A 19,699-nucleotide genomic window follows, 5' to 3' on the forward strand; every position below is an offset into this window, starting at 1 on the left:
AACTATTTAACCAAAAACCTATATGTGTTTTTTTTTAATTAATTCTGTAAAATACTAATCACGCATAATTAAACAATAAATTTAAATAGATGATTATTTTTAAATTATTTTTTTGTGTCATATTAATAATTTCTTGTTTATAGTTTTGTTGTTTGAAAAATGTGGAAAAAATTCAGAAAATATAAAATCATTTTTTATAAAACATTTGGCAAACCTGATATACAGTAAGCTCTCGCATCTTTACGCACTCGTGACGTTACGCACTCTCGTTTAGTTACGCATTTTAGAATTCTAAAAAACTCAAAAAGTAAAAATTTTAATTTTTTATAATATTACACAAATTATGTTTATTGTATATTTTTAATTTAAAATATGTTTTCAAATACTAACTCAACTCTCTATATCTTCAGAATTTGTAAACTTATGTTTCTTGACTAGTTAATAAACATTTAGTTGTACCTCATTATTAACACTTTTCTTATACTTTATATATTTCTGTTCAAAAAACGAAATCCATTACAGCACTAAATGCATATTTTTGTAAAAGGCTATAGAAACAAATTTTAATACAGACACCAAACCATTTATTAATTGTAAACAAATGCTTAATTATAAATCGAATTCGCTAAATACAATAAATAATAAATGTTAAGTACTAAATAAGTCGCATATAAATAAAGATAAAATCTACTTATTATTAAAACTAATAAAATTTTTCTACAAGTATTGTTATTTGATATAAATTTAAATTCTTTTTTTAATAAATTATGCATAGTTTTATCTTTTGTTTTCATGTTTATAAACAAAGTAAACAAATTGTTAAAAGTCTGCTTTTAAATAGAAGCAATATCAAAAAACAGCCATTATAATAAGTATATTTGGTACCTCTCATATCTTTACGATATCTCGCATCTTTACGCCTTTTTTCTGTGGACACAATGTGCGTAAATAAGCGAGAGGTTATTGTAAATAATTATAAAATGAAGACGATTTCTTTTAATTGATTTATATATGAGATATTTCTATCTCACATAGCTTTAATTTATTACACATGTTTTACAGAAATTGATAATTTACAAATTTGATAAGTGTTGTGACGTACTGATGATGTTGAAAAATTTGTACTGTAATTTGAGTTTGAATATACGCTGCCTTTTATTTTGTTATAAATTTAAAGGTTTGTGCACGAAAAAGTTTTAGTAATTGATTTTATAATTTTATCTTAAGTGCGAAAAGGAAAAGTGATTACAGAAATATTTTTTAAACTGCTCTTATATTTGACTAAGTTCTACATTGTTTTAAAGTTATTTTGGTGTAGTTTTGATAAAAATTATATATGGTTTTTCCTTCGCTTTTCTTGTTTTGTGTTTTAGTCTTGTCTATTTCAGTTTATTTCTAGTTTATTAAGTCTGCAATTAAGTTAAGTGTGTAATTTTTTTTTTAGTTCTGCTTAGTATTTCCCATTTTGTCTTAAAGTCTGTATTGTTGTCTTTAAAATTCCAAATATATTTAACAAGATCTGTTGTGTGTCTTTTATTATAATGTTAAATTAAGATTTATGATTTTTCTTTAAATCTGTTTCCCGTAGACCCCACATACTGATTACTTTATTGGATTTTTCTGTTGCTCTATAGATTATATTTAAAAATAGGAACTGTTTAAAGGGCAGGGTTCTTTGTGGCAATTAAAAATTTTATCATTTGTACTTTTTTATCATTTTTTCTGATTTTGTTAAAAATTTTATTGATACTTGATATTATTTATCTTTTAAAATTTCAATTGATTTTTTTTTATATTGGTGGTATGCGTCAAAAGATGTACTAACTAAATTTCATAGATTATTTGCCTTTTTTAGAACTTTCATTTAACTAAACGGTGGATTAAAAATTATAATATACTTTGTTTTTTGTTTCATTTAGGTAGAATGCTCTTGTTTTATTTAAAATTATTTTTGTGTTTGGCTGAGATTAGTGATATAGTTTGGTAATCACTTTTTACATTGTAAAAAGATTATTTATTATCAGAAAGTTTCATTTTTGTTGTTTCAGGTAGTTTGTTATAGTACTATTCGATTAAATTGTTGTTTTCAATTTACAGTTTTATAGGTTTCATTTGGTAGATTTTACCTACCAAATTATCATAACAAGAAGTTTTACCATATTCATTTAAATAATGACTAATTTGAAAAGTATATATTTAACAAATTAAGTGGAGCTTGTACTTAAAACTTTTTTTTTTACACAGCATTTACGATAATTTAAAATATATGTATAGTAATTGTAATCCTTTTCTGCAATCTGTTACAACACAAATTAAGTGGGTTAAATTTTCCAAGTTCAAACTAAACTTATATTTTAGAGGAAAAAAAAAAACATAGGGTAAAAGTATTTTAGAAAGCTAATAGTCTGTTAACTTTTGTACTAAAAAAGTTTTTTGTAGTTTGAAGAGCTTAAACATTACAAGGTTAGATCATTTCAAAAATGTTTTTTTTTTAAATAAGCTTCACTACTTAGTTTTAATTTTAAATCAGTAAATATATGTTATATTATGACAACTTTTAAATAGGTTTGTGTTTTTGATTAACTATTTTCTTTATACAGTAACTAAAAGGGATTGCCATACACTCAAGATATTTTTTTTTTAAACTCAGGATAGTTTTGCTTTTTTCTAAACTCAGAATAGTTGTAGGATTTTACAGTTTTATTTATATATTGAATGAGATTTAGTTGCTATATTCGGTATGTCATAACAAATTTTGTTTAAAAACTTGATTTTTTTTGTTTTGGAATATAAAAAATAGATTTGAAACTCAGGATGACTCAAAACCTTTAAAAACTTTGTAAAAAGCACTGTGTTTTATGTTAAAAAATCCCTAGCAGTAGGACTAAAAGTGTTTTTTTTAACAAATTTTAAATTCTACTAATAAATTTTGTTACTGCTAAACATACTACTTAACCAAATCTGCTAAAGATAGTTTAATGTCACTCAGTATAGTTTTTGGTCAGTCAGGCCACTTTTTTTACTTAAAGAGTTGCAGCCTTGAAAGAGCATTGGTTTTTGAATATATATGCCAAGTGAAAATGTTATAATGTTTGATGTTCTCGTGGGCAACTAGTTTAAATGTGAATTTTTATTTAAATTTAAGAAACTTTATAGTAAAAAGAAACCCTGTATCGAATGTCAATCCTAATTTTTAAAAACAATAAAAAAAAATTAAACACAACACTATTTAACTAAGCATAGTTTCTGGTAGGCCTTTCTGTTGTTATAAATTTTAATTATATTATGTACTATTGCGTTGAATTTGTCATAGAATCATAATATATTTTTCTGATAGTAATGAAGGTTGAAAAAAATAATAATTTAAACAAACAAAAAAGCCAATCTATTGTACACAGAGACCCTATTTTTTATAAACAGTCTGTTATAAAGATATTGAAGACATTTTTTTTCAAAAACCTTATTGCCTATATGCAAAGTGCCTTTTGAAAAAACTAAAAAGTTCAATTGTCAAATATTTAATTTTCCTTTACAATATAAAATAAATTACTAACCTACTATGCTAAATTTAAATTTAAGTAAAATCTATAATAATTAAGACTGTTTTCAAATAAAAAAATTTGAATAAAAACAAGGTAATGATATTTTATTGTTCTTTTTGTCAAAGTTCGTTGTTCTTGTAACTATAATTATTGAACTTCGTTTTTAGACATTTGTGAAAAAAATTTGACTAATTGTCATTTAAGTTATATATGTCTTATCGTATGTAAACTTTATAAGACAAACTTTATTATGGTCTAATTAACAAGAGTTAAATCATAAAAAGAAAAAATAAATAGTTATCAAAAACTTTATTTATTCTTCATGAAAAAACAACAGAATGTTGTGAAAATCATTAAGAAGATAAAAATTAAATTTTGACCTTACAGCTACACACCATTTATTTACTATTAAGACACCAATAAATATTATTAGCTAACATTTATTTTTTAATTAGTTAATTACTATAACTTAACACTTAAAATGATATTTACATTATAAATTCTACCTAATAGTGTTATATTTCAGTTAAATATTGCTGTTCAGAAGCATTATGTTTGTCTATGAGATCAACAATTTTTTTAGATTTAATTTTTTTTTACACCAACTGTTTCAAAATTTTTCAGCTTCTAGTTAGTACTTAATTACAAAACCACAAAATGCCACGTAAAACACGTAAACCGTTTTATTATTCTGTCCACACAGGCAGAACGCCTGGAGTGTACAACGATTGGAAGACTTATGAATTACAGGTACAAGAATTCAAAGGTTCCGTTTGTAAAAAGTTTTCTACGAGAGCTGAAGCTGAAAATTTTGTACAAAATGGTAATACATCTGTTTCAGCAACATCAAGTTGCTCAATACATAAAAAACAAGTACAACAGACCACACACGTCTCTGATGAGTCTGTTTTACTAACTAGTTCAGCACACAATGTACAACAAGCTGCAGAATCTCAAGAGTCCTCAAGTACCGCTGAGGAATAATGCTCAAGTAATGCTGAGAGTAAAATTGACAACCAAGTTCAACAAACTTCATCCACCTCTAATAAAATAAATTTAGATAAAAAAACTGTCTTAAAAAATCTTATGAAACATATAAAAAATAACGATAAAGATGAGTTTAAGATCAGTCTGGGTGAGTTTGATAAAACTTTGGCAGATATAAAATGCTTTGAAGAGGCAAAGGAGTTTGCGTATCAAGCTCTCGCGGTAGCCGGTGCTATTTGTGGGAGATCGGATTTATTAAGAGGCCGAAAGAAAGGTTACAATGGCAAACGAGCTAAGAAAAAAAGTAACCATGACAACCAAGTCCAACAAACTTCATCCACCTTTGGTAAAACAAATTCATTAAACAATTTGAAGAGAAAAAGTACTTTTCCTCATAATCCTGTTTTCAAAAAAGTTAAAGTTGATACAAATGTCAGCAGTCTGGATAAAAATTCAAAAGACTTAAAAGGTCTTCAGGAAGCTAATAACCTTGCTTTGGCTGCTGTCGAGAGAGCCATTGCTGCTTGTAGTGGGCCGTATTCAAGCAGAGGCCGAATGAAAGGTAAGAATAGTAAGAGAGGTAGGAAGAAAAACAACAGTGACAACCAAGCCCAACAAGCTTCATCCACCTCTGGTAAATAAAATTTATCAAAAAGTTTGTAGAGTTTGACAAAAAATGTAAACTTAGATGATAAAAAAAAAATTCCTAAAACATGTTAAATTAAGATTGTTGATCATCTAACAACTTAATTATGTTTTAGCTTCTCATTGTTCTTTATGGTTGTATTTAAGAGACTTTAACTGTTTAAAACCTTTTTGTAAATTTGTTAGCAAAGATTTACAAACAACTTAATACACAACTTTCACAAAAAAACTAAAATTTGCTATTTTTTTAAGTTTTATAAGTTTTTATATGACTAGTACTATTTTATAACTCCTAGTAAATTCGAATTATTAAAGTTCACTATTTTGTAAAACACTAGCAATATCTTTATCTAGTGTGTTTATTTTCAAATTTTTATTCTTAGGTATTGTTTCAATTCATGAAATAAAACCAAATTCGTTCGTTATCAAAAAAAATGTGTAGTTTTTTTAATGTTTATTTTAAACTTATTAATTGTACTAAAAAAGTTCTAATAGTATAAAGAATCTGTAAGTAAACAAGTAAAAATAATTGGACATTAACTTTTAAGGTAATGTGCTTGTGAAATAAAAACATTTTCTTCTAAAAAAAAGTTTCATCGCAAATATTATACAAAAATGATTGTAAACAATTATATTTAGTTCTAAGTTTTACTGGTTTTAAAACCAATTTGGTACAAACTCTAAATTTTTTTTTTGTAAGTAGTAGTTAAATATTTCTCAGTATATTTAGAAAATTGTACGGTCTTAGTTGTAGCATGATAATGTTCATTTATTTCCTTATGGTACAACACTAAAGTTTCTGTAATCATTTTAAGAAATTCCAAATACCTTAGATTTAAAAAAGAAATTGCATTTTGTTTTAGATACCTATTACAAACTATAAAAAGATTTTTCAATAGTTTTTTCTAGTAAAGTACTTAAAAAATATTTCCTATCTCAAAAATTTAGATGTTTTACAAAACTGAGACAAATGTTTTTCTTAGTTTAATATTCTTGGTTAGTTAAAACTCTAATAAAAATTATGCTATTATTCTATTTTGACTTTAATTAGTTATTAACCTGTTTCGAAGTACGAAATTTTTTTATGCATTCTTTGACTCAGGGCAAAAAGGTGCCTCAAATTACTTCTTGCTTGTATAAGACAAACATTTTGATAATAAATTTAAACAAATTTTTCATCAAAATAGATATAAATATAAACTAGGATTATTAAACCATTTACCATTTTCGTATATTAAACAAACTTACAAATATTTTATATTAAAGTTAATGAAGTAAGTTTTTACAATATTTTCGATAATTGGTAGTATACATTGCTAGAATAATTTAGGTAAATGTAATCTAAAGATGAGGTTAACAGGCTCTTAATTACTAAAACGATTTTTTTTTAATTAAATGATAAGTAAGCCGCACGTAAATGAATAATTGTTAAAGAAAAAGAAAAGGTTTAAGAATTACTAACATAGTTTGATTGTTAGACAAGAACAAAGTGTGAAAATAACATTCAGACTTATAGACACAAACTTGTAAAAGCTTACGTTATTTATTTTTTTTTCTAATGTTTGCATAAGATCAACGTAAAGCTTATGTTTTAAATGATTATCATTTAAACAAAAGCTTAATATCTATAGATTACAAAATAATAACCAATAAATTGTTTTGAAGAATGTAAAAGCTTGAAAACTATAAAGAAAAAAAAAACTTGTTAAACAAAAGTTTACTTGAATTCAAAAACATTCATTTAGTTTATAACATATCCTAAAAACACATATCTATATAATAGATAAAGTTTAACAAATTTTATTTGATAAAAACTCTTATATACAATCTAGTAATTGTTAAAAAACTTGATGTAAACTCAACTAACAACTAATATTATTTTCTATTATTTTAAGTAGCTGGTGTTTAAAAGTTAATTGTTTTAAACAATAGATGTAAGTCAAACTTAATTACCATTTAATATAAAAATTTTTTAAAACACAAATATAACTATAATAGTTAAATTATAGTTTAGTTTTAAGTTTTTTTTTTTGTGTTTACAGATAATATTATTATCTTTAAAATTGCTGTTTTATTTGTTTTGATAGCTAGTTTATGCTGAAATATTTACAAAAAGTAAAAAACCTTAAATTTTTAAGGTGTATAATTTTAAGTAAAGACAGATTTAGAAAACGTTAATGTTTATATTTTAAAAAGCCAATATTTATTTCGGCCATCATCAACAAAGTTGAGATGTTATATGCCATCGATAATAAACAAGGAACTTTACCGCAAAAACATTGTTTATTATCGATGGCATGTAACATCTCAACTTTGTTGATGATGGCCGAAATAATTACTGACTAAAATTGATCAAACGAGCGCAGACTATAATCTCACAATAAGCTGACAATGTCTGAGACGTTGGGCTGTTAATGATTTAGCTGTGTCATTTTATCAATTTTACCCACAAACGGTCGCTTTAGTACTTTGTACTTAAGCCCGCTTGTTTAAGATCACAATAGCGGTTTATGGCGACTATTCCTGCCTGATGAGTCCTAATAAGGACGAAATCGGTCGTAGGATTGTCTCGGATGATGTTGTTGTTGATCTTGCGGTAAAGTTCATTGTTAATTATCGATGGCACATAACGTTACACAGCTCTCAAATAAATTTAAGAACAGACCTACAGAGTCTTAAAAAGCTCTATTCTAAGAGCTTTTTGAGACTCCGTAGATCTGAATAAGCATTTTCCGTATAAGTACAAATATTATTTTTAATAAAATAGTTTAACTGATGTATATTATACAACGCATTCTAAATAATAAAAGCATTGCTTAACTTTGTCTGCTTTAAATTTTTCTTTACTTTTCAAAATGTCAAACAACGTGGACCTGCCAGTGCTAAAGATTTTATATTTTTTTACCATTTTACAATCTTTTGGTTTATGTTCAATGTTTAGTGCAACTTGTTATCTTTTTTTTGATATTTTGATTATTTCTAAAACCTAGTATGTACAGTGTGTCAAACTTATATAACTTATAAACAAAAATTAAAAATAGTCATTTACCATATATTTAGCAAAAATGTTTGAATTAATAATTTAGAAATACAGTTTGAATTAAAAGTCAAACATAAAAAAACTGTTATACATAAAAAACTTAAAATTAATCTACTATCAAAAAAGTTTAAATAAAAAACTTAATATCATAATTTTTATAACACTGTGAAAACAAATTAAAAACTGACTTACCTTCAAAGGTTTTTGATAACTAAACTAATTTTGAACTAAGTTTTTATAAAGCTTTAAAATCATTATTACGTCATAATAATAAAGTAGACTGCAGAATTGAAAAACTATTTTTTTACCAGCATAAAAAGGTTAAATATTAGTATCACACAAAAACTTGATTATAGAATGATAGTAAGATAATAAACTCTTTTTTAATTTTTTTCTTGACTGAGACTGTCCGGATAATTGAGCGTCCGGATAAGTGAATACATTTGTTTTTGCTTTAATTGAAAATTTTATCAATTTAAATGCTGTTAAGTATTGTACAAACACTTTTTTTACTGAATATTTAGTTTATTGATGAAAAGTTTAAGACATACAGAAAAAAAGTTCAATAAAAAGTTTGTTACACAGTCTAAAAAGTATGATTTTATTTAATTTAAAACTAAAATTATTTTAAATATCAAAACAGTTAACACAAACCATTCCATCTTTTATTAATGTTAAAGCAAAACTTCAATAAAATTTATAATGTCAATGAAATGTTAATGTAAATAAATGAATCTTCACTAATAAAATTCTAACAACACAAATGAAAAAATAAGTTTAGAAATTTGTTATTGGTTAAAAAGTTATTGTTAATATTTAATGTTTTTAAGTTATACATTTTTTTAAATAACAGCTTCATAATAAAATAATCCTGAAATAAAGAAATTATCATATAAAAAGTAAAAGATTTCAAAATGAATAACTAACGAAATATTTAGCTTGAAAATGTAAGTTAAGTCTGATAAAATATATTACATCTAACTATTAAACCACCCAAAAAACTCATAGTTATCTACATTTAAAGTTTAAGCCAAGGGTTGGAATCAGTAATAGACTTACGGGTCTCACCGTAAATCCACACCAATTCTTTGGCCACGTCTTTAATAGTTTTTAGGTAAAGATGGGGACGCTTTTCCGAATCCCCATACCTTTCGATGTTGATGAACTTTATCAACTTAAGTTCACAATTGGCGTTTTTGGCAGAATGGTTGCAAGTTCTTCCGAGCTTCATCGGTCGCATCAACTGCTTTGGATCAGCAAGTGAATTTAAATAAACAACAAATGATCCAACTGATTGGTTGGCATCGTACTGAATTTGTAAACGTTTCAACTTCTTTTCTTTCAGTAGAGTTCCTTTATATTCACATACATAGCTGTTTCTTTTGATTAAAGTTGTTGCTCTGACTCCGCGTCCTGTTAAATCAAAACTTTGCTAAATTTGAATATTGTTTTTTATTTCAATTATTGCCTTATTAAACATTTATTTGTTATTTACAAAATTTATTTTATCAATTTTAATGAAAATTCGTTGCAAACCTGTGCTTTCCGTAGTAAACTCTTCTATGTTGTAATCTAATCCGCTCAGAATTTTTTTAGCAATTTCCATTTCTTTGAGTTCATTTTCTGAAGTTTTTGTTCTTTTATTGTTTTTTCTACTCATTTTAATTTTTAAAGCGTTATATCTACCTTCTACAGTAAATGTCACAAATTGAAACTGTTGCTTACTGTTAAGATATTAGAGGATACAGTTTGAAAACATTTATACAACAATATCTAATAAAATTTATTGAATCTGTTTAAGCATTGTATAAAATAATTGAAAATCTTTACTTTTACAATTATTAGTTCAAAATAATCTTTCACCTTCATAATCTTAACTAGAAAGTTTTGTTGATTTTTGATAAGATTTCAAATCAAGTGTTAAGTGAACTACAAAATTGTTATATTGACAATAAAATTTCAAAATATTTGAGTTGACATTCAACTAAAACAATCATGTTTGATTACTACAAGATAAAAAAAAGTTAAATTTTCTGAAAAATTATCTTTTTGACTTGCCAAATTAATAAAAATTTTAAAACACCATACTTTAAAGAAGCTTATTACAATTTTTTAGGTTTTAATAAAACTAAAGTTCACAAGTTTTTCTCCCATAAATTATAAGAGTATAGGAGGGTTAAAACATTTTTTCCCAATTTGATCTTAGTTAAATATTTTCTATAAGCTACAGATGCATTTTACAGATTTAAAATTTCAAAATAATTTTTGAGGTAGAGGAGGTCCTTGAGGAATTGTTTAAATAATAGTTTTGTTTATTTATAAAAAAGGTCAGTCAACAAAAATTCATGTTCTTCGACGTGCTTTTTAGATTTTATTGAAAATTGATAAATGCCTTTGTATCATGAAGTTGAAACTATTTTTTACTTTGAATTAATTGTTTGATACTTTGGACTAATTAAATTTTCCAGCTAGTTTAACAAAATCCTTATGATGATATTCTGTACATTGTGGTGTATGACTTGATAAATAAACTTTTTAACCACTTTAAAAATATTGTAATTTAAAAACATATAACAATTTCTATTGTTGTTTGTTATAAATAATATTTTTTAAATAAAATTCGTGGTCTCTCAAGTAATTGGAATCTGTGGAACCCTTAACTTAGTATAGTACTCTCTAAAAATGTAAGCATTTTTTTTCTAAAAGTGTTCTGTAATATCTTGTATAAGATATTAAACGACCATCAAATACGTCTAAAAACGTTTTTGCCTCTTATCTAAAACTCATGTATATCTAGAGTAATTACAATAACAGTTTTGTAATTCTCTACTCTATATCTAACTCTTTGAACAATCTAAAATTGTTGTGCACTTAAATTGTTGTGCACAAATTCTTGTGAAGACTAAACGTTCAGTTAAATTATTGTTACACAAAACAGTTTTATAAATATAAACATCAGTGTTTCAAATGAAAAAAAGTAAACTAAAAAGTTTTTTTTTTAAATATTAGACGTTGTTTAAACTATCTAACAGATATTTTATGCTCATATCGAGACTGACTTTTTTTTTAATTTATTAAAGCTGTATTACTTATGAAACTGAAACTAAATTTGATAATATTATTAAATTCTTGAAACACTGAATAAAAGCAACTTTTTTAAGAAGTGTTATTTTTAGTCAAAAATTCTTGATATTTTATAAATTTTTTGAGTTAAACTTATAAATCATTATAATAATTTAAGTTCGTAAGGTTTTTTTTATATTTTTAAGTATTTTAAAACTAATCAATACTTATGTGTTACTTTTTAATTTTTTTTAGGAGATTAACTTAACCCTAAGTGAGAAGTATAGACTGTGATCTCAATTTAAACTTTTACTTAATCAGAAAACTTAAACTAAGTGTTTTATAATTTCAAAATCCTAAAAAAAATTGACATAATCACTTAAAAACTTAACTATTTAATCATACTTGAACCTCAGAAATCAAAGCTAAAAATATAGACTTAAATAAATAAAAATATAGACTTTGACAAAAAGTTATCTTAATCTTTTCAAAAACTACCAAAAATAATTGACTTGTTATTCAAATTTAAGCAATGTTTAAAAAAAAGAATATCGATAAAACTATTTATCCAAAAAATTTTTATATCATTAAATTAGTTGTTAGAATTTTAAATTAAAAGTTCAATTAAACAAGGAATAGTAGAAAACTAATAATTAATAACTACTAAATAAAAAAATTAATTAAAAGTTTAACCAATAATATGTTTAATGGTTTTATAAAAATTTAAATTTTAAGATAAAGTTTACATATTTAAAGGTTTTTAAACAACGTAGAAAAAATAAAAATTAATTTAAGAAAAAAAAAACGAAAATGTAAAAAAAATAGAAAAGCTTGATAGACATATTACAAACAAATTTACATTTAGGACAAAAATAAAAACTGCTATAACTTATGTAGTCGTCGATTGTACTAAAGCTGTTGTTTATCTTCAAAAGCCTTCAATCTTCGTTTTCAAAGTTTTTTTTTATACAAGTATATACTTTCTTCCTTTTCAAAAAGATATTCATACAATATATGATTTCATAAATATCTTTTTTAAACATATTCTTTAGTTCTCAATTTTTTTTTTACATTAAAAGTTAGTTTACTTTTTTAAAGTAAAAAATATGAACGAAAAAAACGAGTTAATGTTAAAATCTTCAATATTTAAAGCTTACTAATTTGTCTTGTGATGCGAGGCAGTATAATTCTAGGCATTACTATTTCGATTGCTAAGCGCGGTGGGTTTGGACATATAGTTCCCCCAGTGCCAAAAGTTACTAAATGACGCAGACGGTCTTGAGAGTAACAGTATACTTAGAATGAGAATTCAAATTTTCGACCGAAGTTATTGTGTCACCTTCAACATGAACGGGTTGTTTCTCACCACGCTAGTAGCAGAGAATTTATAAAAATTAATATCATTTAAACTTACTCTGCTTAATATTGAAAACGTATTTTTAAATTTAAATTTACTTCATGTAGATTTTAAACATTAAATGTATAGTCTTACAACATTTGCTACTAGAAGAATAAATCATATAAATAACATTTAAAAGTTTATAAATTTTAAATACAACATATATAATTAAAGGCTACAAAAATTACAAGTGTAAGTATTCTTTTATAAGTAATAGACTAGATTAAATAGCAAGAGCATTTCTCGGGCTGCTTTAAATTTGATAATTTGTGTAAAATATATTAAGTAGTTTAAAATTAATTATAATTAACTGGGATGCTTAAATTTTTGGAAAATTTTTACAATGTTTTTAATATTCTTGGAGATTATTAAACGTCTTAGTTTTTAGTCTACTTTTAGTATACAATTAAATTTGAAGTCTTAAATTGTATAAGATTATTGAAAAGTAACATACTGTAGTCCTACTTTAGATGTTTTCCATTATAAACAAAAGTTCAAATAATACATAAAAAACTTATTTTACATGATGGATATTACGTATCTAGTCTATTGTTTGTTATTATGCATATAAAAATTGTTTAAAATTGTAGGTTTTTAAAGGTTGTGTAGTGACTTTTGTTTAAAATTACAGGTTTTTTGAAAAATTATACATTTTTACTTTTTTTTTGCCTGAATTGTAAAGATGTGGGTAACCTTGAAATAAACTCAAAAAGTTTACTGTTAAATATATTAATAAGCACTATTCGAAATCTAACATCAGTTAAATCAAATATTAAGTAAAAATTTTTAAGCAAAAATGACCTCTACAACCAAATGTAACGGCCAGTTTATATTTTGAAGGAAAAAATAAAGGTGTTAAGGTATGTTCCTTGAAAATATAAAGTATTAAAAGTTGTTGGTTAAAATGAATTTATGATTTTGTCATTAAATAAAGTCTCTTTTATCGTTATTAAAAAGTTTAACCCCCATATAGTTCTTTCAAATTTATAACAACACATTTTTTACAAAAACTTACTTATGATAAAATAAATCTTATTTTTAAAATAAAATATTAATTTTATCTTATATAGTTCACTGGAGAACTGTTTGTAAAATGTTAATTGATGATAAATAGCACTGGAAGTTTAAACATGGGAAGCCAGAATTCTGGTTTCTTTTTTAAGATCTAAAACTAACCTCATTGATACTTTGCTATTTGAAACGCGCTGCTAAAACTTTTACTTTTTGCAACTTTTTCACATTTTGAAAAATTTTAAACCATTGCTTGTTTAAGAACTAATAAATTGAACAAAATCAAAACAACTTCCAGAATTTGTCAAAAGTCAGATATTTTCAAGAACTTTTCGCTGTAAAGGAAAGCTTTTTTTAAATGCAAAGTGTCATTCGAAAGCTTTATTGGTTTAAAAAAATAAGTTCGGTGTTTTATTATAAAAATGCTGTTTTTTTTTTGCAGGAGCCAATTCAGTTTTTTAATCAGTTTTTTTATTAGTTAACTTTATAATATTTACTTTATTCTTTATTTCAAGATATTCTACAAAGTAGAACATATTCAGCTATAATATCAAGCTAAAATTGTATAAATCTTGGTTGCAACCATCTCTAGAGTTTTGGAAGACTTTTTAAAGTCTTTAGTGTTGTGTGTTTTATTTTAATTTTAAGTCAATATTAGTTTTATTGTAATCCTATTCTTATGTTTTTTTTGTAGTGTTTAACATTTAATTCAAGAAAAAGCTGAGATTTTTCGATTTCATTCAGAACTTATTTCCCGTTTTTAAAGCAATCGAGATTTTTGCTGTTCGTTTAAATCAACTTCAGACTTTGCAAAGTTGGTTTAGTTTGTAAATTTTAAACTTTTACATTGAAACTCAAACAAAAGATTTCAAATATTGAAGATTTAGAGGTTCTCATAACGCTGCCAGATTTAAACGCATTTTATTTTTTTTGTTTTTTACATAGTTAAATGTTTTTACAGAGTGCTGTTTTGGATTCTAAATTCTTTTAAATTTTGAAAAATTTTATTTCAAAGGACTTTTGTGCAAAATTTAATACTTCATAACACGTAGTTTAAAATCCACACCCGAAATTAAAATTAAATCTAACAGTTTTGTCTATTATTTCTTAGATTACTTTGTAGTTAAGCTTACAGCAAAGACTCCTGACAATTGTTTGCAATCAAAATGTAAATTTATATGAATTTGGTTTCAATTCTTAGACTTGAAGTCGTTAATTAACCTCAATAAATTTTAGAATAAACTAAAATTATTGCAACTAAAAGTCTAAAGTTGCTGCTTTTATAATCACCTGTTTTTTAATTATCTCATTTTTTTATCAAACAAATGCATCAACTCTAAATTAACCTACGCAGTTTACCGTTTGTTTTTTCAAAACCTATATAAAACCAACTTAAAATTTAACTTAAGATGCAACTGAAGTAGTTTCAGATTTACTTATTTTTATTTTCAACATAAAACCTTATTTAGTTTAAATCAAACGTCTAGTCTTCGCAAAAACTCATGTATTTTTGAATGTTTTTATGTTAAATGTATTTAAATTTCTTAGAACTTACTTGGTCTGCTTGAAAATACCAATAATAATATTTTTTGTTTGTTTTCTCGATTCAAGCTAAGAAAATTAAATAAAATTTAACTATTCTAAAAAAAACTTTGCTAAATAAATACTGTTTTTTGTTGTTAATTATTTTTCAGACAAACATTTGTCATTCTTCTAACCAATTTAAGTAGGGTACAACTGTTAAGTGTAAAAATCATCATTAAAAATGTTAAAAACTTCAGATGTTTGTTAGAAAACTATAGTTTTTTAATGCATAGTTTTATTAAAACAAAAAATGAATTTACATGACCGACAACAAACAATAAATAAATAAATAATACTTGCTAAATCTGGACGAAATTGGTCTCAATCTACCGAATGTTTGTAGTCTGATGATCGAATTGGTATGATCAAATCTTTTGTAAAAAAACTAAACTTAAGCTCGGCTCGACGAAAGTCCAGACTTCTGCTATGCAGACTATCGCCTATGCTTTTGTTACTTGCTATAATTATGAAAAAAGATTAAAACAATTGTTTTGTTTGTTAACAATAATATTGATTGATTTTAAACGTTGTAGGTGGGTTTAGCTGAACATTTTAACCTTTGAGTTGTAAACACGGTTAACTAATGTTTTTGGAAAATTTTCTTTAGGTTTTCAAAGTTTCTTGAGGTTTTTTAAATTACACGTTTTAGAGTTTATTTCTTGTATAAAATTGAGTAAAAGTAAAATGTAAAAAGCTGTTTTAGATAGTATAACGAGATTAAAAAGATATCTTGAAGCTTCTTTTAAAATTTTTTTTTTTAAATAACCTTTTGATAATAACAAAAAAAATTATACGATTGATTTTTTTGTCAAATCGAAATTTTACTACTTGATATTTAAAAATTGTTTTGAATTTAATGTTTTTTAGTGATTTTTGCTCAAAAATTCAGTTTTTGTTACAAGTTTATCAAATTCAGGGTTTTTCCGTCTTTTTTAGTCTAAATTGCAATTTCCAGGTTTTTTGGCAACCATGTGTAAATTTTTGGTCAATAATCTATAACTTTAAGCTTAAAATATTTTTTTCAGTTTTTTGTTTTAGAGGAATTTCGAGTTGTTTTAAAATAATTCGATAGTGTTGATTTGTACCGAATGACTGTAAAAACATAAAGTGTAAAATATGAAAGCACAATTAATCAAAACTATGGAAAAATCAAAAAACATAAGCAACTTAACTAAAACAAGTAAATGGGTGTTTATTTTGGTAAGTGTGTGTAGTGTACATAAAAGTTTAAATATAGCTAAACACAGCCAATAAAATAAAAAGACTCTATAAAATGTTGGTATTGCGGCTTTTAATAAACTTTTTTTTTTCGATAAATATATGAAAATAAAACTAATAGCAGATTTACTTGCTTGCATATATACACAATTTTAAGGTTTTACTCAGTAATTGTCAAGTTTTGAAAGGCATAAGTATTTTAAAACTGTACTGTGACACTTAAAAAAAGTTAAACTACAGTCACCTTTGCAAATCTAGGCACATTGTGTCTACATCAAAAGTGCGTATTAAACGAGTGTGTATATTCGCGGGAGTAGTGAAAAGTAGTGAAATTTGTGGTCATGTAAAACATGTAAAACAATTTTTGTCAGAATGATGTTTTACTAATAAATATGTTAGAAAGTAAGTTATTTCAATAGCTGAGATAAGCAATGAATACAACTAATAGTTTTAAAAAAATAATTATTTATCTGCTATATGTCTTACATTTATACAATAAAATCCTAACGTTAGTTAAGTCAAACTGATTAGTTATATTTTTAGTAACTTTTTTATTATGTTTTTAAAAGAGTACGTTGGAAAATTGTTTATAAATATTATTTCTTTTAAACTAAATACATACTTACACAAACTAAGTAAACTCATTTAACAACTAGCTTTCTTATTTTGTTATTATAATAATAATTATGTTTAAACTTTTTTTCAGCAGAGTTTAAACTAAATAAAAAAGTAATAAATAAGAACTAAATTGCTGTATATCGTTTCTAGTAAGTTTGGTAGTTGTTATAGCATAAAGTTTTATTGTTTATTTCTAAGATTTTGTCCGAATTTCGATTTCTGAAGTCTCTGAGTTGAGTATGATTTGAAAAAACGTTGAGACTTAATTTATATCCATAATAATTACTAAACCTTGTATGTAAATTAATAATGTAAAATTTCAATTAATATGTTTATGTTTTGATAAATTGTTTGACTTAATTCAACTAAAACCACCTTTTAATTTGAATTCTAACTAACAAGCATAACAAAAATTAAGATATTTTTTTACTAATGTCAAAAAACTACTTTCTAATAACTTTATGTTAAAAGTATATTTGGAAAATTTTAAAAGTGGATCATATGATGAAGTTTGTTCACTAGTAATTTTGTCCTGAACATAACATTAAACTGTATCCTGGTGTATGACTCAATAACCGAAAGTTTTTTTCGTACACCAGGTCCTTGGATCAGACTTTTTGAGCTGTATAACTATGCTTTTTATTTCTACAAAAAAAAAAAAGTAAAAAAAAAACAAGCTTCAACGGTATTATTAAATTGAAAGATGTGTTATACTTTTTATGTAAGTTTGTTTTTTAAAGTAATTTTAAAATAGTTTTCAAAACAATTTTTTTTTATAGTAAGAACTTACTTACAAAAAAAGACTAACACTTTGTTATTTAAAGTTATATGTAACTAAATAAAAACAGCTAACTTTACCTTAAAAGAAAATTTTCAATTGCAGCTTCAATTATTGGCCTTAACACTTTTAATTTTAAACCTAAAATAATTCTACAAATATTTACAACTAACAATAGATAACATAAAACTAAATAAACTATAAGGTATTTATTACAAAAAAATTCGTAGTAATGCAAGTAAAAAAAATTAATAAAAGTTTGAAATCTGCACATTGAAAACGTATTACAATAGCAACAAAATTACATGCTTATACGAAACTATATAATATTTTACACAAAAAATGTGTGTTTTTATAGTAAGTGAACTTCAAATAAACTTAAAGCAGACAACATTTAATAAAGTAATAAATTTAATTAAGTTTTGAACTTTGACACCAAAATAGCGTTTTTGAGTATAAGGTTGCAATATTAAGAATAAGGTTACTGTAAACTTTTATTTTTTTATAGTTAATAATATGTTGTTGAATATTACAGTTTATCCGAAAGGTTTTGTATACTTGGCTTTATTAATGAATATAAACAAACGTAAAAATAACCAAAACAAATTTAAACAGCTAACATTAATTAAAAATTTCTTTCAGTTGAACATTTGAACTGGCTGGTCTAACTTACACAAATATGTAAAATTAAAGACTCAATTTATAAAGATAAAACTTTATAATTTCGAACAAAAACATTAGATTTATTACAGAAATTTCTTAATACACTAGAACAAATTTAATGTTTTTCATTTTAAGTTTGTTGCTTATATGTCATAAAAATATTTAACTTTGAGTAGTATACAACTTAATTTAAACTTAAAAACACTAAGTTGAAACTAGAAACTATTATCAAAAAAGACTTTATTTCTCTTAAAATAATTAAAAAAAGGTTAAACACTGTTAACTTAAACTGTAGAGTTGTAAATATATTCTTTAACTGTTAAGATAAAAAATATTTAGCTTTTCTTGACTTTACCCTAAAAGAAGAATGACATTTCTAACAAAATCATATAAAATGATAGAATGCTTACTTTTACATTATATTTATCTAAATATTTAATAGATGCAAAAAAAAATTTTAATATATAAGAAATTTTTTTATGTTTGAAATGGTGGCAAATATTTAATGCTTACTAGTATCGTAAATCAATAAAAAAATATATGAAAAATAACAATTTTAACATAAACAATGAAGTTCAAAACAACACCTTAACAGATGTTTCTGTTAAGATGTTGTTTTGTGTTACCCAATGTGTGGAACTTCTTGCCACATCTAGGACAAGAAAATTGTGGCTCGTAATGAAGCACCATATGACTTTTTAATTGGCCTTTTGTTTTAAACAGTCTTTTGTCAGGACATATTTGGCAAACAAACTTTTTCTCGTTTGTGTGAACTTTCTGGTGTGTTTTCAAGCGATATTTTGTACCAAATTTTTTATTACACACATCACAAACATGTTCACTTGAATGTGTTTTATTATGAACATTGAGGTCTTCTTTGTCATTAAAAATCTTTTCACAAGATTTACACTGAAAAACTTCATCATTTACTTCCTTTGGAATATCAACAGAAAATTTCTTTTTGCAGATTAAGCATACAAATTTTTCAAGGGGATTTTTGCATTCTATAAAATTTATTAATTGAAGGAAGTATAAATTTGATTGTTTTTTATTACAAAGTTGTTTTTTAAACCTTAAATAACTTTATTTAAATTTAAACTTTTTGACTTATAATTACATAAAGCTAAAAAATTACAATAAAATCACAGTTA

General features: G+C 24.4%; 1 protein-coding gene across 1 annotated transcript; it reads right to left on the reverse strand.

Annotated features, from left to right (window-relative positions):
• Positions 1-9,232: 9,232 nt before the first annotated feature.
• On the reverse strand, positions 9,233-9,820 carry LOC145842348 (N-lysine methyltransferase KMT5A-A-like). The gene is made up of 2 exons (XM_082949774.1): positions 9,751-9,820; positions 9,233-9,627 (listed from the first exon to the last, which is right to left on the reverse strand). Exons 1-2 carry the CDS (start codon positions 9,818-9,820, stop codon positions 9,233-9,235), a joined length of 465 nt encoding a protein of 154 aa, XP_082805900.1.
• Between the last annotated feature and the right edge of the window lie 9,879 nt (positions 9,821-19,699).

Source organism: Thalia democratica, chromosome 8 (genome assembly GCF_965202585.1).
Source record: "Thalia democratica chromosome 8, ktThaDemo2.hap1.1, whole genome shotgun sequence".
Taxonomy (NCBI): domain Eukaryota; kingdom Metazoa; phylum Chordata; class Thaliacea; order Salpida; family Salpidae; genus Thalia; species Thalia democratica.